Raw genomic sequence first — 17,739 nt, 5'->3', positions numbered from 1 at the left:
ACACTCCATAGGATATAATGTAGAAGTGTTTCTTGTGTTAGCATGGGGCCTTGTGTACCCTCTGAGGTCAGGACAGGAGAAATACAGGATACACCTCTCCCTTTCTGTGCCTCCGTTTCCTCTTTTTGCCCCAACAGCATGCTTTCTTTTCCTCTTTCCACATCTCAAGGATGTTGTTGCCCTCCCTGCCTGCACACACTTCATCCCTCCCTGGCCACAACCTCTTTCCACCTACAGCAGATTCCACTGACAGGCGGTGACTGCAGCAACAGCACACAAGCCCGTCTTCCAGCTGAAGAGGACTCAACGCCCTGATTTGTCAGGGGTGAATTACTGCTTTTCAGCAACAGACATCAGGCAAAATGGAAAGAAATGAGGATTGATTTTTCTCCATATCTCAGTGCAGACTGCCCTGCCTTGCAGTCCCTCATCCTGCCTGAAACCTTTCACCAGTGGTTGATAAGGGTTTGAGAATTCGTTACTAAACGCTTTGTAATAACAACAATTAGTTGTTACTCCATTAGCTCTGTCTGTGATTAGCTGTAGCCAAAAGGCATCTGTTATTACCCTCCCTGGGGCTACATGGGTATGCCTTCTTGCTAAGCTGCCACATTAATAATGGCCTGCTATATTCATAGGACGTTTTTGCTAGTTGTTTTATTGAGGGAAGAGGTTAAGTCTGACATCACTGTAACCGCTTACAACAGATGATTGTCTCAATATGTTTTCTTGCTTGCTTTACATATAAACTTATGACAAAAATAAGTCTGCGAGGCTTGCTTTACGTACAGACTTATGACCTGATTTTTGTCTGTGGTATTAATGATAATAAATCTGCTAGTGCTTTGCTGGGAAATGGAAATACTTCATTGTTTTTTGTTTTCTGTGGCTGACCTAAAGAGAAATATTTTCCCGCCAGTGTGGTGTAGTGAGTCAGACAAGAAATCCTTTTTCTTCACTGTGACACCTCAAAAGTTTGTTTACTTTCTAGTCTTTAGAGAGACATCGACTCAAAACATACCTTTGTTTTCTAAATGCATTACTAGATTTGAAATTGTAAAGAAAATCCCATCTAGTATATATATTTTTCTTTATTTCAGGAGCCCAAAGACATGAAGTAGCCTTAATGAATGGGCTAACTGTTAATTTGCACCTCCAGATGGTATGTCTTTTACAATGTTTATTTGATGCTGTGTTGACAAGTTTTTCCTTCATTTGTGAATGGTGTTAACAAATATGCCTTTCCTTTATTTGTTAATGTAATCAAAATGTTTTGTAGGGACTTCACAAAGAAAGCACTATTTAAAAAAAACAAACACAAACAACACATCTTTTCTTAAGCCTTGGGACTTGTATCTTGAACAATACAATGTGTCAAACTTCAGAGAGGATACCTTATTTAACATTACTTTCTAAATAGTTGCTCAACTACAGATTCTACATCAAATTTCAGAGCTTGAGAAACAGAAGTGTAGTTCTTATAAATTTAAAACAGGTATTTGAGTTCTGTTTATATAACCACAAAATGTCACAAAAATCTGTTTAGTTTTATGAAATAGTTGTCTTAGATGTGATTTCATTATGAACAGGTCTCTTGATGGTTATATAAAACTGTCCATGGTTCTCCAGTGCTACCAAAGTCTTGGTTCAACAGAATGAATATGAGAGGGTTCATGCAAAAAAAAAAAAAAAAAATTTATCTATCCTTTGGACCTAGTCTTCTGTAACAGGTCTCTGACCTTTCTCAAATTAAGACATGAGGCAGGGCAGGATGCAGCTAATTAGCCTGGCTACTTTGCTCTGAATTAGGTGCAATGCAGCCAGACCTGTGCCACATGTGAGCAGCAGCCCATGCTGAGCTTGGTCTAATTTCTTCTACACCAATGTTGTGAATAGGAGGGCTCCTAAATAGTCTTCTACTCTTCTTGGCATGGTGACAAGCCCAAAAGCCTCCACACCAGGAGATGAGTAGGCAAGGCTCTACTCAAATTCACCTACAGGTGTTGAAATGGATGAGAACAAGGTCTTTGCAGAAGGCTTTGTCCTTTGGTCTGGCTTGTTTCAGAGGGAATGACTTGATAACTGATGTTTTAGGGCAGGGGTGGAAATACATTTCTTCCATGCCATTTGCATGCTTCAGCTTGGGAGAGATGGAGTAGGGTGAAATGGAGCAGATCCTCTTGGGAGTCATCATGCGGCACTTGAAGGGCAAGCAGGCGATCAGGCCCAGCCAGCATGGGTTTATGGAAGGCAGGTCCTGCTTGACGAACCTGATCTCCTTCTACGACAAAGTGACGCGCTGGGTGGACGAGGGAAAGGCTGTGGATGTGGTCTACCTTGACTTCAGCAAGGCTTTTGACGCCGTCTCCCACAGCATTCTCCTCAAGAAACTGGCTGCTCTTGGCTTGGACTGGCGCACGCTTCGTTGGGTTAGAAACTGGCTGGATAGCCGGGCCCAAAGAGTTGTGGTGAATGGAGCCAAGTCCAGTTGGAGGCCAGTCACTAGTGGCGTCCCCCAGGGCTCGGTGCTGGGGCCGGTCCTCTTTAACATCTTCATCAATGATCTGGATGACGGCATTGAGTGCACCCTCAGTAAGTTTGCAGATGACACCAAGCTAGGTGCGTGTGTCGATCTGCTCGAGGGTAGGAAGGCTCTGCAGGAGGATCTGGATAGGCTGCACCGATGGGCTGAGGTCAACTGTATGAAGTTCAACAAGGCCAAGTGCCGGGTCCTGCACCTGGGGCGCAATAACCCCAAGCAGAACTACAGGCTGGGAGAGGAATGGTTGGAGAGCTGCCAGGCAGAGAAGGACCTGGGAGTGATGGTGGACAGTCGGCTGAATATGAGCCAGCAGTGTGCTCTGGTGGCCAAGAAGGCCAACGGCATCCTGGCCTGTATCAGAAACACTGTGACCAGCAGGGCTAGGGAGGTGATCGTCCCCCTGTACTCGGCTCTGGTGAGGCCGCACCTCGAGTACTGTGTTCAGTTTTGGGCCCCTCGCTACAAGAAGGACATCGAGGTGCTTGAGCGGGTCCAAAGAAGGGCGACGAAGCTGGTGAGGGGCCTGGAGAGCAAGTCCTACGAGGAGCGGCTGAAGGAGCTGGGCTTGTTCAGCCTAGAGAAGAGGAGGCTCAGGGGTGACCTTATTGCTCTGTATAAGTACATTAAAGGAGGCTGTAGCGAGGTGGGGGTTGGCCTGTTCTCCCATGTGCCTGGTGACAGGACGAGGGGGAATGGGCTAAAGTTACGCCAGGGGAGTTTTAGGTTAGATGTTAGGAAGAATTTCTTTACTGAAAGGGTTGTGAGGCATTGGAACGGGCTGCCCAGGGAGGTGGTGGAGTCACCATCCCTGGAAGTCTTCAAAAGACGTTTAGATGTAGAGCTTAGGGATATGGTTTAGTGGGGACTGTTAGTTTTAGGTCAGAGGTTGGACTCGATGATCTTGAGGTCTCTTCCAACCTAGAAAATTCTGTGATTCTGTGATTCTGTGAAATCCTGACTTCCATGGCCACAGTGAAGCTTTGACACTGATTCTTGTAAATGCAAATTTTCACTGTTGGATTTATAAGCCCTTTGTTATGAATCTATGAAATAGAGTATTATAACACTTTCCTACTTTGATGAATGTTATATGGACAAAGAAATATTTGTGATTTCTGGGGTACTCTCAGTAGTCTGCATGAAAGTAAAACAGTCTTTATTAAGTTACATACTGGGAACATCTCTCTCATCTCTGCTTTACGTACATTCAACATATCTTTTTTTCTGTTCCTAACAGCTATCTTTCTTTAAACCTACTCCAAGACGCTATAAAATTCTTCTAGAAGCCAGAGCCTTTCCCTCTGACCATGTAAGAAATTAATATTTCACCATATTTGTATTATTAATCATATTTTTCCAAAGAATATCAGTAGCTTGATTTGAATATTTATTAGCTCATCTTGTCCAAGTAACATTACAATAAAAAAAATCTGTCAGAAGCTTTTGAGCTCAGCATATTTTACAGATCGTAGCTTTACTCCTTTTGTTCAAATAAAAAATGTTACAAGAGGAAAAGATTGAATGGGCACATTGATTTATTAGACTTTTTTAAAGACATTGAGCAAACTACTGACCTAAATCAACTGAAGTTGTAAATGTTTTATTAATTCTTGTTGCTGTTTTACTTTATGAAACCAAATCAATACAAACTCACAACATTAACACTTATATATCCCCAGACAGAGATGGAAATGTTTGTTCTTAGCACTTTAGATTACTAGTTCAAATATAATTTGTCTGCTATAAAATAAGAGACAATAGTCCGTGCATCACAGCTTAGAACAAATTAATCTTTGGGTTTGTGGACCACTGCTGCTTTATCATCAACTCCGTAAACTCATAGAAATTGATAACAAATTTGATCTCTAAGGTGTAATAGAAACAACTCAAACTACTAACAAGTTTATTTGTAATAAAGGAGGCAGCACGGATGTGTGAACTCAAAATTGCCTTTATTCTAAATAATGCTCATGCTAATCATGCATTTGTTCCAGGTGCACTTGTACATTTGGACTCCATCTAAAATTTCTATGACACTTGAGTAATACCTTGTGCAACTAATAATATTTTGGTTCCTGTCAAGTAATTTCGAACTATCTAATAGTATTACTCAATGATTTTTTATGCCATCTCCCAAACTATTATTTATTGATAAAATCAGTGGGTAAGAGTTTGAAAATAGCCTTAGAGTTGATAGCTCGTTTCCTCCCAGCTGTGCAGCAAATATAAGATGTGAGGATAGCGTGGGCCAGCATATATGTACCTACCAAACCTCATTTGCACAAACAGCAGTGCATATGTAACAGCCTAGGATTTAGCATGTGCTACCAAGCAATGTGCAGACCAAGGACTACAGTTAAGCAGCACAACCTATAGGTTTTGCTGCTGTGTTCTCACCTTGGCCTTCATCTGTGCAGGTTTTGCTTGCTGGTGTGTGGTAAAGCACATCTTCCACCACATTTCCACTCTCTTTCTGCTCCATGAGCTCATCCTATAGGATGTAGGATTTGACTTTATCCTTGCTGTCTGCTGTGAATTACATTCTGATGTTTTTCAAACCAAAGGAAATCTAGAATGCTTTTGAAGGAGTCGGATTATGCTTTCAAGCATTAATTTTAGTGAAAGGCAGGTATCAGAATTCCTTTTCTGAAGTTCTGCTGCACTTGGCAGTTTTTTTTTTGTTGTCTTATGTAATTACACTAATGTGCTATGCATGGAAATCTCTTGCAGTATGCTGTTGAGTCCCAGCTTCGACTTCATGGACTTGATGTGGAGAAATGCATGCTCATGATGCAGCCACGAGAGGTTGGTGAGACATAAGTCAGCTCTGCTCTCTAATAGAAATATATTTCATGTGAGAGTACTCATATATTCCCAAGTATTCTAGTGTCTGATTGCAGAAGCTGTAGTCTATTTCTTCACAACACCTAAATACTTACTTAGACAGACTTATGCAAGCTTTACCTAAGTTTAAATTAGGTAGAATTTGAATTGCATATTCTGTTTCTGGGTATGTTTTTTTAGTATTAGAGGCCATTTTATAACTGTCTGGTTCAACTAGCATGTTTACCTTGAAAATGTTACTTTCCCTATTTTTTCTGTTTGTGAAAAGCTGACAGTTCATTGAAGTCCCAATGTCCTTTTAGTGTCCTAAGGTAAAAGATTGCCATAACATGAACAGCATTGTGTCTTTATCAGCACAGAACAAGGGAAAGGTCTGCTTTGAGTAATATGCAATTCAGATTAATTTGAAAGATTGCCTTGCTTCACTTTTTGCAGTATTAAGAACTTTGCCACCTAACTATAAACTGATGGTGACCTTTTGCTTCTGAAATCTGAGTCATCTTGTGAGTAAAGAGCCCGTTCCTGAATGCTTGATAGATTTGCAAAGATTGTTGGAATAATAACAGTTGCAATACTTGCAATTCAACAGTCTTGTTCAAGCTCTTTTCAGTAACAAGTCTAATTTAATTCTAGGTTTTCACTGCCTAATTGATCCCTAGGTGGTGGTATGTTTTACATGATCCCTTGCTAGGAGGATGGGGCAGTAACTTTCCTGTAAAGAATCAAGAATGAGGTTTTTTTTTGGTTGAAGTTCCTCTATATTTAATGACCCCAGGTTTGGGGATTTTTGTACTTTTGATGATTTGAGACTTATTGTTTTTGAAATATAAATATGGCAGGTTTATAATAGCTTCCTGTGGGATATGAAGTTTATCAGAAAAGTACAGAGTGAAACTGATAGACAACTTTTAAGCCTCACGAGTGTCACAAATTTCAGATGCCACATAAAAATCATTATATATGCTGTTTTTCACTGTAAATTAAATGTCTGAAATATTAAAGAGTATGAAGCATGCTAGAATATGAAGTGAATAGACATTTTAAAACTGCTACCTTCAAGATAAGTTTGCTAATGATTTTTTTGAAGTAACTTACTCATAGGCTACTTCATTGCTCTACCTTTGTATATCATTACCATGATAAGGATTTGCTTTTGATCTCCTTATGCAAGCAGCATGGCTCATGGTAAAATATAGATTATGAAATAAGAAATGACAGTTTCATTACTGCCAGAGCTGATGTAAAATGTGAGCTTTAACTTTGTTTTAGGGGGAGGAGACCTTGAGGATTGAAGACATCCTTTCTGTAATTGAGAAGGAAGGGGACTCTATTGCTGTTGTTCTGTTCAGTGGGGTGCAGTACTACACGGGCCAGCTGTTTGACATCCCCAGAATTACAAAGGCTGGCCAAGAAAAGGTAGGATTGCTCCAAACCCATCCTTTAAAAATATTTTAGATCAATTTTCCTCGTGAAATGTTTTAAATTTCCACTTTTTGTGGAACAAAACAGCATAGGTGGAAACCTCAGGGGCTGTGATAAAAAGTAAAAGCATGCTGTGCGCAAATCCTCTGGGGACTGTGCGCTGCATGAAGAAAGAGGGCTGCAAGAGCAATCTCACAGGTGGGACTTAAGGTATGTGGAGAAATTATTCATGACTATTGACTTCTACCAGGCTTTCAAGTAAAGATAGAATTTCAAGAAGTTCAATGGAGAAGAGGGAGGAGGTAATCAGAGACCCAATCTTTAAAGGTTTATTTGTGCTAGATTTCCACTCTTTGGCAAACTTTCATGGTTTTCCTCCTTTCCTGTGGTGTTTGCCCCCAGTGAGCAGGGAGGTGAGCTCCCACACAGCCAGTGATGCTCTGATTCAATGGATGAGTTTTCAGAAAACAAGCACTACGTGAAGCACATCAATGCCACAAGATGGCTGTGTTTAAGTGATGACTCAGCCGTAGGAACTTGCAGACAGTGTGCTCTATGGGCATAGCTGTAAAATGTCTTTAACCATCTCAATTGCCTCAGGAATCCAAGAGATAATAGTTTTCAATTAAGTCTTCTTATCAACTGGAGGTCACCAGACTTTCTGTAGGGGCAGCATCTTACTGGATGTACCTTATCTAATATAAACCTCTCAAGGAAAAACTTATTAGTGTCACTGGGTTTTTGCAAACCAGTTAACAATTTATATTTGATATTTATCTGTTTGGGGAGTTTCCTGGCTCATATCAGGGTATACATCTTCTGTTGTTGTAGGTTTGGTAGTGGAAATTTTTCTGTATATAAAAAGTTCTCACTGAGCAGCACAGGTGACAAAACTGGTCCCAAACAGTACAAAATGATACCAACTTCTTGACACAGATGAAGAAAGCCAAGGAAGAAAGAAAGGAGAGGAATTTGCTGCAGAGGTGAAAGGGTCTGTGCATTAGCCCCACGTAGCTCTAAACAACAACATGGTGTCTTTCTTTCCAGTACATTTATTGCTAACAAGTAGTCAGAATGCTAGGCTGTACATTTGATGAAAAGGAAGATAGGTGATTAATAGGATGATGCCAGTCAGTGCTGTGCTCAGTCATGCTCCTGGTGGCATCAAAACTTTTGTTCAGCCACCAACATCTGTTTGTGTACTGCTTCTTCCACAACCCCCCTCTGTGAAGGGTCTAAATCTTCACTGAAATCTTTCTCCTCTACTGTAAATTTGAACAATCTCGGAAAAAAAAAACTATCAGTTTATCTCCTCTCTTAAAGACGCTCACTGCACTGTGAGACACATGATCCAAGAGCTGTAGCTTCACTGAAGTCTATAAATGAACCCAGAGTGGCCAAGATCATGTATTCCATGGGAAAAAATAGTCACCAAGAGTTCATTATATGGAACAAAAATGTATTTGCTTGTCATTTGAGAAGATAACCAAGATTTGTTTTAGAGCTAAATATTTCCATAGGGCAATGCAAATAAAAATGTTAACTCATGCAGGAGGGAGCATGGGCTGTGGAGTCCCCATGAATGCCTTCTCATGGATGTAGACGCAAATTTTGCACACCTATACAGAAATTGTATCATACCAAAGAGGAGAGCCATTTCAGACAGCAGCTCAGTCCCCCAGCAGGCCCAGATAGATGTCAAATGCCCATCTCCACCTGTGTGCCTTTTTTAGAAGCACCATGGGATGCAAGCAAATCTTCTCTTTCAGAGATTAAGAAAGTATTTAAGAAAGGAAGAGAAAGGAATAAAGTATTTTAATTAACTGGTTTGTGGTTAGTGCATGTAGGACTAGGATCCAGGTAAATTCATGACCTGAAATGTTGGAAGTATATTTAAAGAAAATGTTGGAAGTATATTTAAAGAAAAGTAATTCAGCTTTGAAGAAGTGCTTGAGTGCCCAGAGAGCCTTAAAAGCATGAGGCAGCCCTGTTTTTACCCCACTGTCAGATACTCTTAGCTCAACATCCTTATGAATTCTGCTCTCTGGGTTAAGTGATGTTTGTTTACACAGAACTACTATATAGCATACTGTTACATCACATTTAAAAACAATCTTCATATTGCAAATATTTACTTGAGCAGCTATTAAATCAGCAATTCATGAAAAGTTTGTTGTGTTAATAGCAGTGGGAGGTTTTCCTGTATCCTGCTGCTTCTTGGTCTTGGATTCTGGTTACAAAAGAGCAAAGTGTTGGGTCTTCATAAGCAATTGGCTCTTCTGCTCCATTATGAAATATTACTATTTTTGATTACGGAGAAGTTTTGATGAACTGTTGTACGGTCTTCGAGAAGTGAGGTGCAAAGGGAGCATGTATAGTTAATCTCTCTAAAGAAAGATTACCTGATTTTTTTGTTTCATTTTGTGAAAAGTTTTGCTGTACATCCAAATGAACCCTGTGTTTGGAGTGCAATGGTAGGAAAATTCTGGCTGTCTTAATGCTGACACTTCGGCTGTGTCTTACCAGAGCAAGGACAGCTCAATTCCTTGTAGTCTGCAGTTGTCAGTGAGCTGTCCTGGAAGCAAGGAGTACCTTGGTCCCTTACTGATGGTTGTTCCTTAGTCCTTCTGTGTAAATATAGGCACTTCTGTTACTTCTAGCAGTGGCAATTAGCACAGATCTTGCTTATGTGAGGTGGTAAGCATAATGATACTGGGATTTCATACATCTTGAGCAGATCCCAGGTAGTTATAATGAGCAGCTATTTCTTAAGGTCTGCTTGGAGCAGATCTTTGTTTTTATTCCTCTCCCCTGCCTCAGTATGGACTAATTAGGGAATGTTTTGAGCGTTTAGGATCCAGTGCTCTTCCTCAGTGGAGACAGTGTAGTTTGTGCAGATGTTTCACTCTTCAAAAGCTAACTTGATGGTTGAAGGGGAAATCCAGATGCCATGCAGCAGACTGAGAAGAGCTAGCTGCATGGGGGTTTAATTTGTCTGACATCCCGTCCTGTTACTGTCTTGAGGCTGACAAGCTTTCAGGACACTAACTGTGTGAGCTTGAAGACCATATCTCCTTCCAGAGCTTCTGGACGTGATGGAACCAACAGTGGTTAAAATGACTCTTATGCACAATCTATTAATACAGAATGGCTGAAGCTCTTGAATTTACATTACGAGAGGGATATGCCTGAGAAGTCATATTCACAGGAAAAAAAATACAAGGCTGGTGATGAAGGGTAGTGAATGGCCCCATGCTCCTGAGCAGAAGAAACTAGTCTGGGGAGAGCTGACAAGCAAGAAGCTGACAAGGGGACAGTGCAAATAGAAGTGTCATTTGAGGAGGAAAAAATTTGCTAGTCAACCAGTGTAGCAGAGAGGAAAGTCCTGCACAGGTGGTCTTAATTGTAACCTACAATGGAAATAAAATTCTGCAATGCTGTACCCTGTCAGGGTTTGGCTAGAAGTCTGAGCTGTGAGCTCTGGAGGTCTGGAAAATGTCCTAGGATTCTTGAGGTCAATCATTTATGAATTAAGTTACTGATTTCCTTTTACATTTTTTAAGCCAATTTCCTAAGTTCTCTATGTATGTTAAGATTCCTTCCAGAGTGAAAGCTGTGCACATAGACAGCTTCATTAAGTCATTAAATATTAAATGAACTAAATTAAGCTTGAAAAATTACCTCAGGCTATTTTTCCATCTTAGGTCTCTCAGATAAATCAAAATTACAGTGTATTGTGTGAGAGACTCATCAGCACGCTGAAGAGGATGTAACAGTTTTCCTTGTTTCATATTTTTGTGCTTGCTGGAGAGGATGGAGGGGGCTGAATCATTTTATTCTTCTGTCAGTGAAGAAATGGCTGGCTTCTAGGAGACTCTAACTCAAATACAATTTTCATTTCATAAGTTATATTGTACTTTCCACTGTCTCTGTACGTATGTAAAGTATGTTAATCTCTTGAGTCCCAGTAGGAAGAGCTTTAAGATCCTTCATCTTCATTTCTTTTCCTGCCTCTCTCTAAATGTCCCAGCTTTGCTTGTGTGAAGCTGTCATTTCTCTCCCTCTCTCCAAATGTCATTGTCCATGCTGAGTTGTTACCTGCTGGTTATCAGCAGCTACCCAAGACTCTTTGCAGAAATGACTTTTAGATATTAAAATAAAACAGAAGAGGCAGGAGAGAGCACATGTCCTCTTCTTTGCCCATAGCAGATGGAGAGCTCTGTTTTCCCCCAGCTTGGGGAAGCAGTGTTCCCACGCAGCCCCTGTTCTGTGTGGCTTGTGCAGGGAGAGCCGTTTCAGTTTGTTTTACTTTTTTCATGCAATCTGTGTGGCTAAACATTCGCTGTTCAGACAACTCGTGCCAGACGCCTTCCTGGGAAAGCAAAGCACTAACATCCTTTTGCAGATGATGACTTGAATAAAACACGAGTGGGCTTTTCTGTAGTGATGCGGAAAACCTGTCTGCACCAAAGATTTTCAGGCTCATTAAGTTTAACAGTGCTCTGTTGGATTTATCAAGTAATTTCAAAGCAGTGGAGAGCTGCTAAAATGTCTCAAATATATCCCCCGGGTGGCATGTTGGTGGCTGTCCTGTTTGAGGGCTCCAAGTGCATGGTGTTGGTGCAAGACAACCCTTGCCAGCCAGTGTCAATGTCCTTCACTCCTACAACAAACCATTGTTTTTTGTTTGTTTAATTTTGATAATGTGATGCCAGATGTATATGTTCTCCAAGACTCCTAATGCGTTACAGTTTTCCTGTTTTCCATTGAATCCAGGGGATCTCTCGTATCAGTTTTCTAAAAAGTATGTGGGGGACATGTGTATGAAGGTAAATCTGGAAAACTGATGTGTTGAACCTAAGTTAGTGTATTAAACTTTTTATTCAGTACCAGGTTGGATTTAGTAGCTTATTTCTCTGAACCAAAGCCATTTCATCTCTGGATGTGAGCGTTCCCATGGGCATCCACTGTTCTTCAGCTTCACTATTTTTGTTGATTTGTCTTAACTTGTTCCTCAGGGTCTCCATGAGGACAAAAACATAGAGGGTGTGAAGGCTGGAATATTTATTTGAACTTTGGTTCTGTTTAATAGCAAATGTTTATATTGTGCAACTTCTACAGCAGTGAGTTTTCTTCCCATCACTTTGGAGAGTGAATTCTCAAGCAAACTTCACTAATGCCTCCACTAGAATTAGTGTCACATCTTAAAATGCTGCTTAATTCAAATCGTTAACTATCTTATACGGAAGATTGAATATACTGAAGTATTGTTTAAATAATTTAGCTCAGACTCCCTTTGTGCAAGAAACAGCAAGAGATTCTTTAAAAAAAAAAATATATATATATATATTATTATCAGATGCTGTTTTTTCTGAAGCCTGGGCTCTCACTCTTATTCCTACCATGCTGTTTGCAAGCTGACTGTGTTTTTTAAAGTAAAATGCAAAATAGCATTTTATTTGTAGTCCAGACACAAAAGGCAGTTTCATTTCTCTGGCCTTAAATAAACAGCAAAGATATGAAGACATTTTTAGTTTAAAAAATGCTGCCATCCAGTGGCAATTTTGTGTGTAAAACTGCTACTTTGTGATCTCTGCCTCTGTGGTGCTTAATTTTTTTTAGTGCCCTGCACAAGGTGTGGCTATTAAAAAAATGCATCACTTTTAATGGAGAAATGTCAATGTATCTTAAAATTTTAGGGAAAAATACAAAAATCTTTAAAAGTCCATGTTTTGCATAGGATGTTGATGCTCAGAGTTTGGAAACTGGGGACAGGGGGAACCTTAAGCATAAGTACAGAGTAAAATTAAATGTTAATATATGAATAGTGTTGATATGCATGTTACTTTTTTTTTTTTTCTGGCTAGGACTTATCATGTAATACAATTTATTGAAATAATGCTTTCATTCTAAATACTTATTTCAAGTAATTCCACTTTACTGCATGAGAAAAAAAACTTGGGAATCTAAATCATATGCAAGTGTCCTTGAAGACAAGACCACAAAACAATCCATGATTCTAAACTTTAGTTATGGACTAGAAACCTTGTTTCTAGTTATAATTAATAACAGATGGAGTCAATAACATGCCTGACTAGAGAACAATGTATACAGCTCTAAATATACTTTTTTGAAATATTTTTAGTAATGATTATCTTTGTAAGTAGCATATTAAATATCTCTTTCCTGCAGGGTTGCTTTGTTGGATTTGACCTGGCTCATGCTGTTGGGAACGTAGATCTTCATTTGCATGACTGGGGAGTAGATTTTGCCTGCTGGTGCTCCTACAAGGTAAAACAAACTCATTATTTGAGATTCTCTGGGATCTCATTTATGTGATGGGTCACCAAACAGGTAGATGAAAAGAGCTGAGCTGTTGATCGAGGCTTGGGCTGAAAGTTGCTGGTTCAAGGAAAGAGATGGGTACTGGCTTTAGTAGTGGTTTTCTTACAAGAAGTTACAAAAGATAATAGTGGTAATATTTTGTTTGACCTGTAAAGTAATGTGTGTATTAGTGGGTGGTTGAACATCTGCTGTGATAATCATACTGATCTGTGGTCACAGCATTAAAGGCTCTCCTCTTACCACGTGGAGAAAATCTTGTAGTTATGCCATTTTTATAAATGGCCCCTAAATATGAAAACATCTTCATCTAAACACAATTTTAGATCATACAATGAGGTATCTTTTATTTTTTTTTCAATATGTTTTGAGATTAAGAAACAATAGGCACTGTTTGGTGAATTGTTTGGCATGTATATATCGTGATATAAGATTGCTTTAGCCTTTTTTCAGCTAGACTTCAAATATCATATGTAAACCAAGAATATTTGCAGAACTACTCTGTGAAAATCCATCTGCTTCTACCTACATTAACACTTTGGGACAGATGCTAAGATCTCCAGTTAGAAACAATGAGAAATATTGAAATTTGTCTGTTTTATAGAGCAGGGTGAGGGAAGAAAAGCTGTTATAGATAACGAGCACAAAAATGCTTATGTGATGATTTTTTCTTTACAGTATTTAAATTCTGGAGCAGGAGGCCTAGCTGCTGCCTACATTCATGAGAAGCATTCCCAGAGTATTAAACCAGCGTAAGTTTGTTTCTAAGCACATTCAAGAGGTGCTGTGAAAGTACATTGCAGTCCTAGTCACAGACTAGTTATATGTATGCATGTATATACATATGTTTATATAGACAGATGCAGAAGAAATTCCTTGCTTCAAAGAAAACTCAGACTAATATTTGTTGCTGAGTTATTGCCTTAGTGAAAATAGTAGTGCAAGTTTAAATAACTTGGTTATCTAATTTTTGTTAGCTCAGAAGGGTTATTTTATGCTAACTTTGCTATATTTTGAAATTGTTAATGTATGTGCTCACATCTTAAATAATTTCCTCCTTGAAGTCTATCTGTTCTAAACTAAGTATAATCATAAAAGAGAATGCTTATAATATTAAAAATAAGTAACCCAAATCATGTCTGCGAGACTGTTTAATGTAAAGAGAATACTTAACATCTTCCTTTAAAAATGGATTTTTTAAAATCATTGAAGTCTCTGGTTGGTGAACAAAATCAAAGACAATTTCAACTCTGTCTAATAGCTCTTTAATACTGGCATGTTTTCATTAAAATTATATCTACCAGTAAAGCTAGGAAGCATTAAGTGGAGATCTGTGTTCTCAAAGACTTCATAATCCATGAAAAGCTGTGCTGAGAACTGAGGTTAGCTGCATTAAAAACAACTACCTGTTATTTAGAATGTTATATGTCTGTACTCGATGTATATTAAGAACAGTAGGATTAGTACTTTTAATGCATTGACAAATGTAAACACATTCTGGCTGTAATCTTTGGAGAAATTGCTGGCACTTGCTTTTATTTTAGCTTGAGGAAGGCAAACTAAATCAGGTTTCAGAGAGAAATAATATTATAATAAGCAGCTTCACTGCACTATTTGCTGGTTTCAGACTGTCTAGACTCCCAGGAGATAACAGAATAACGCTGATAAGTTCTTCTCAGTCACCCATAACAGAAAACTCATTAGGATGACATATGACCTGCTGTGAGCTGATTCGATCCTCACATGTGAATGCTGGCAAAATATTCCAAATACCTGGATATTTCTTCTGGAAAGGTATCTGCTGCATCCCCTGTAGGTACAGGAGTTGGTTTTATGGCCAAACCCCTGGGCCACAGCTGTGGGGAGCAGGGAAGATGCTGGGTAGTGGGGAAAAAAAAAAAAAAGATGGCCAGCCAGAAATCACAGAATAACAATAAGAGGAATGAAGAAGAAACTCAAGGACTTTGAGTATTTCTTTCCCCTTGATGAAATTTTGAAACTTCAGTGAGGGCACTAGCTTGGTATTTTAGGTAAGGGCTTAAATTAGTTTTTCCTGAACTTGCTTCTTCATACATAGTCATTAACTTGTGCATTGAATCTGGATGCTGAATGTTTTAAATACAAATGCCTGTATGAAATAGTTTTGTTTTTCTTCAGCCAGGGACCCAATTAAGGATATATTTTCAAACTTCCTGCATAGACCCTTTGCATTATTTAATCATAGCTATTTCATATTTCCTGAGATTTGATAATCACTCATCAAATTGTTTATAGTTAATATGCCCTGTTTGCGTGGCTTTTCTTTCTTTTCCACATCAACCAGCCATTTCAGGTCTCCAGATAAGACAGTGAGACAAAGGAGAATTTGTCTATGTCAAAGTATTCAATTTTATAGCTGATTTAAATGCAGAACAATTTGCTATATGTTGTACAATCAAATAGAGTGGAATTTAACTGCTCTGGAAGTTGCAGCATTTATGTTGTATCTGAAAAAAACGTCTTTGGCTGTCTTCTGAATCAAGGATGACACCCAGTGGCCAAACTTCATTTAAAAACAGGAGCACCAAACAACGTTTCTTTGCATCCCAGCCCATATATAAGCAGCTAATTAAATTCCAGTCTGCTTGATAACCTTTTGTCATATAAACCACCTGAAATATTGTTTTTAACTCACGATCAGTATTATGCAAGTCACTTTACCCACCTGTATAGATTTCTTTAATTTGTTTCATCCTTCATATTTTCTGCAAGTTATTGACTAGGTAGTTATTTTTATATTGGACTAATATATTGTATTTTAATATAAAAATGTATGTTCTGACCATAATTCAGAGAGGCAAACCTGGAATGTCTGCCAAGTGCCTTTTCCTATTACTTTGCTGGGGCAAAAAGGACTTAGGTGCTTATTGAAAACTAAACAGCTTAATCCAAATTTTTTATTTAACACCCTCAAGCCCAGCTACGGCCTTTCATCAAAGACACTTGGGATTGTTTTTTTTAAAGTTCTCTGATGCGAAGCATAAATATGCTTTTTTCCCTCATGCCAAGTCTTGCTAATGTGAATATTGTAAGCAAATGGGTGTTTGTGCTGTAGCTATGCCCAGTTTTAGAAAGAGGGTTCCCCTCCACCTGCTCTCCACAGGTGCTGTTCCATCCAGAGCTGGCTCCCTGGACTATAAAACATTCATTTTCTGCTTTTTTTTCCTAATGCACCTAGAACTGTGCATAGAGATATTAATTTATTAGCCTTATCGCTAGCAACTAGGGCCATGCCAGAACTGGTCTGTACTCTGAGTCTCTATAGACTGAGATTGTGGCAGCCCCTGTGTTTTGTAGCTCTAAAACAAGTAACCCCAAACCAGCATTATGCAGCTATACCATGTGTCACGTCCCAAGAGACAAAAATCAGCACAGATTCCACTTCAATTTATTATTATTTATGCACAAGCTTCCCACAAGCTCTCTTAAAACCAGAAATTCACCAGTTAGGAAAAAACATTTGATCCCAAGAGTAAGCTTTGATCCCTAGGCCTGATGACCGGAAGATGGAGGCTATGGACAGCACAAGCTCTTCTGCTCTCTTGTGTGTCACTGAAAACATCATCTTCCACTCTGGCTTAGCTAGGTATAGTCCTCTAATTCATTGCAAGGGCCATGGGTCTAAAAGTTACATGTTGTAACCATCCTAATTAATATCTGTACCTGAACATGTGGAGCAGTCCTTCACTAGTCCGCTATCTTTCTTTCCACTGCAGTAAAACTGAATCAATCTGACATATACAGGTCCCATATATCCCTATTCTCTCATGATCTCAGCTCCTTTGAAGTCTCTTTTAATACTCGAATAGCTTTTTTTTAATACCTGTTCTATATATCACAGTGCAATATACTATTGGCTAATTGTGCTAAAGCAATTTCTCCCTGGGTGGAGACCTGAACAGAGCAGAGCTATGAAAAACTACTGACATGCTTTGGCCAATGGCTGCAGATTGATCCTGTGCCACCAAATTTCCACGTAAATTTCTCTGTGTTACAGAGGGGAAACTTCCAAGAGACAGCACTAAGGTGACAGACTAATAGTGAAAATCAGCTTGACTCAAGTTTTGGGTTCAAGAACAACCCTTTTTCTGCTGCTAAATTTCTCCATTTATGAATAAATAAATAAATAAAAATTAAAGGTATACAGTAATGTGAAAGGTTGTGAGCACCTAGGATTGATGTCACAGCAGAAGTCAGGTATTCGTAGCAGTGTATCTGCAGCTATAAATGCACAGTGAGTTTAACCCTGCTGTCAGCTGGCATAAGGGATGATAGGGGACAAACTTACTGAGTCCTGCGATAGGAGAAGAAAAAAGTCCTAGCTGAATCCCTGTAAGAAAAAGTAAGGCACAATTTTAAAAGATGAAAGGGAAATAAATGTATGTAAAGCAGCCAGGAGAATAATAGATAAGCCTTGGCAGAGGATTAAATGAAAGTTGTACACAGTCTAGTGTTTAAAGCAAAAGGATTTATCAAGACTTAACTTTAACACAGACTAGAGCAGGTAGAGTTTAAAAATAAGAAGTTTTGATGTGAAGAAGTGCTGTGCG

The 17,739-nt window shown here is 39.1% G+C and overlaps 1 protein-coding gene across 12 annotated transcripts in view; it reads left to right on the top strand.

Annotated features, from left to right (window-relative positions):
- KYNU (kynureninase) overlaps positions 1 to 17,739 on the top strand; it is a 61,495-nt gene that overhangs the window by 23,561 nt on the left and 20,195 nt on the right. For all 12 annotated transcript variants that reach the window (XM_068687094.1, XM_068687088.1, XM_068687098.1 and 9 more), the window contains 6 exons: positions 1,101 to 1,162; positions 3,780 to 3,851; positions 5,273 to 5,347; positions 6,656 to 6,802; positions 13,001 to 13,099; positions 13,829 to 13,902. In XM_068687094.1, the coding sequence (XP_068543195.1) occupies positions 1,101 to 1,162; positions 3,780 to 3,851; positions 5,273 to 5,347; positions 6,656 to 6,802; positions 13,001 to 13,099; positions 13,829 to 13,902 (529 nt within the window). The remainder of the gene's footprint in view (positions 1 to 1,100; positions 1,163 to 3,779; positions 3,852 to 5,272; positions 5,348 to 6,655; positions 6,803 to 13,000; positions 13,100 to 13,828; positions 13,903 to 17,739) is intronic.

The sequence above is a fragment of the Anas acuta genome, chromosome 6 (assembly GCF_963932015.1).
Source record: "Anas acuta chromosome 6, bAnaAcu1.1, whole genome shotgun sequence".
Classification (NCBI taxonomy): Eukaryota; Metazoa; Chordata; class Aves; order Anseriformes; family Anatidae; genus Anas; species Anas acuta.
This window is presented reverse-complemented; position numbering and strand designations above follow the sequence as displayed.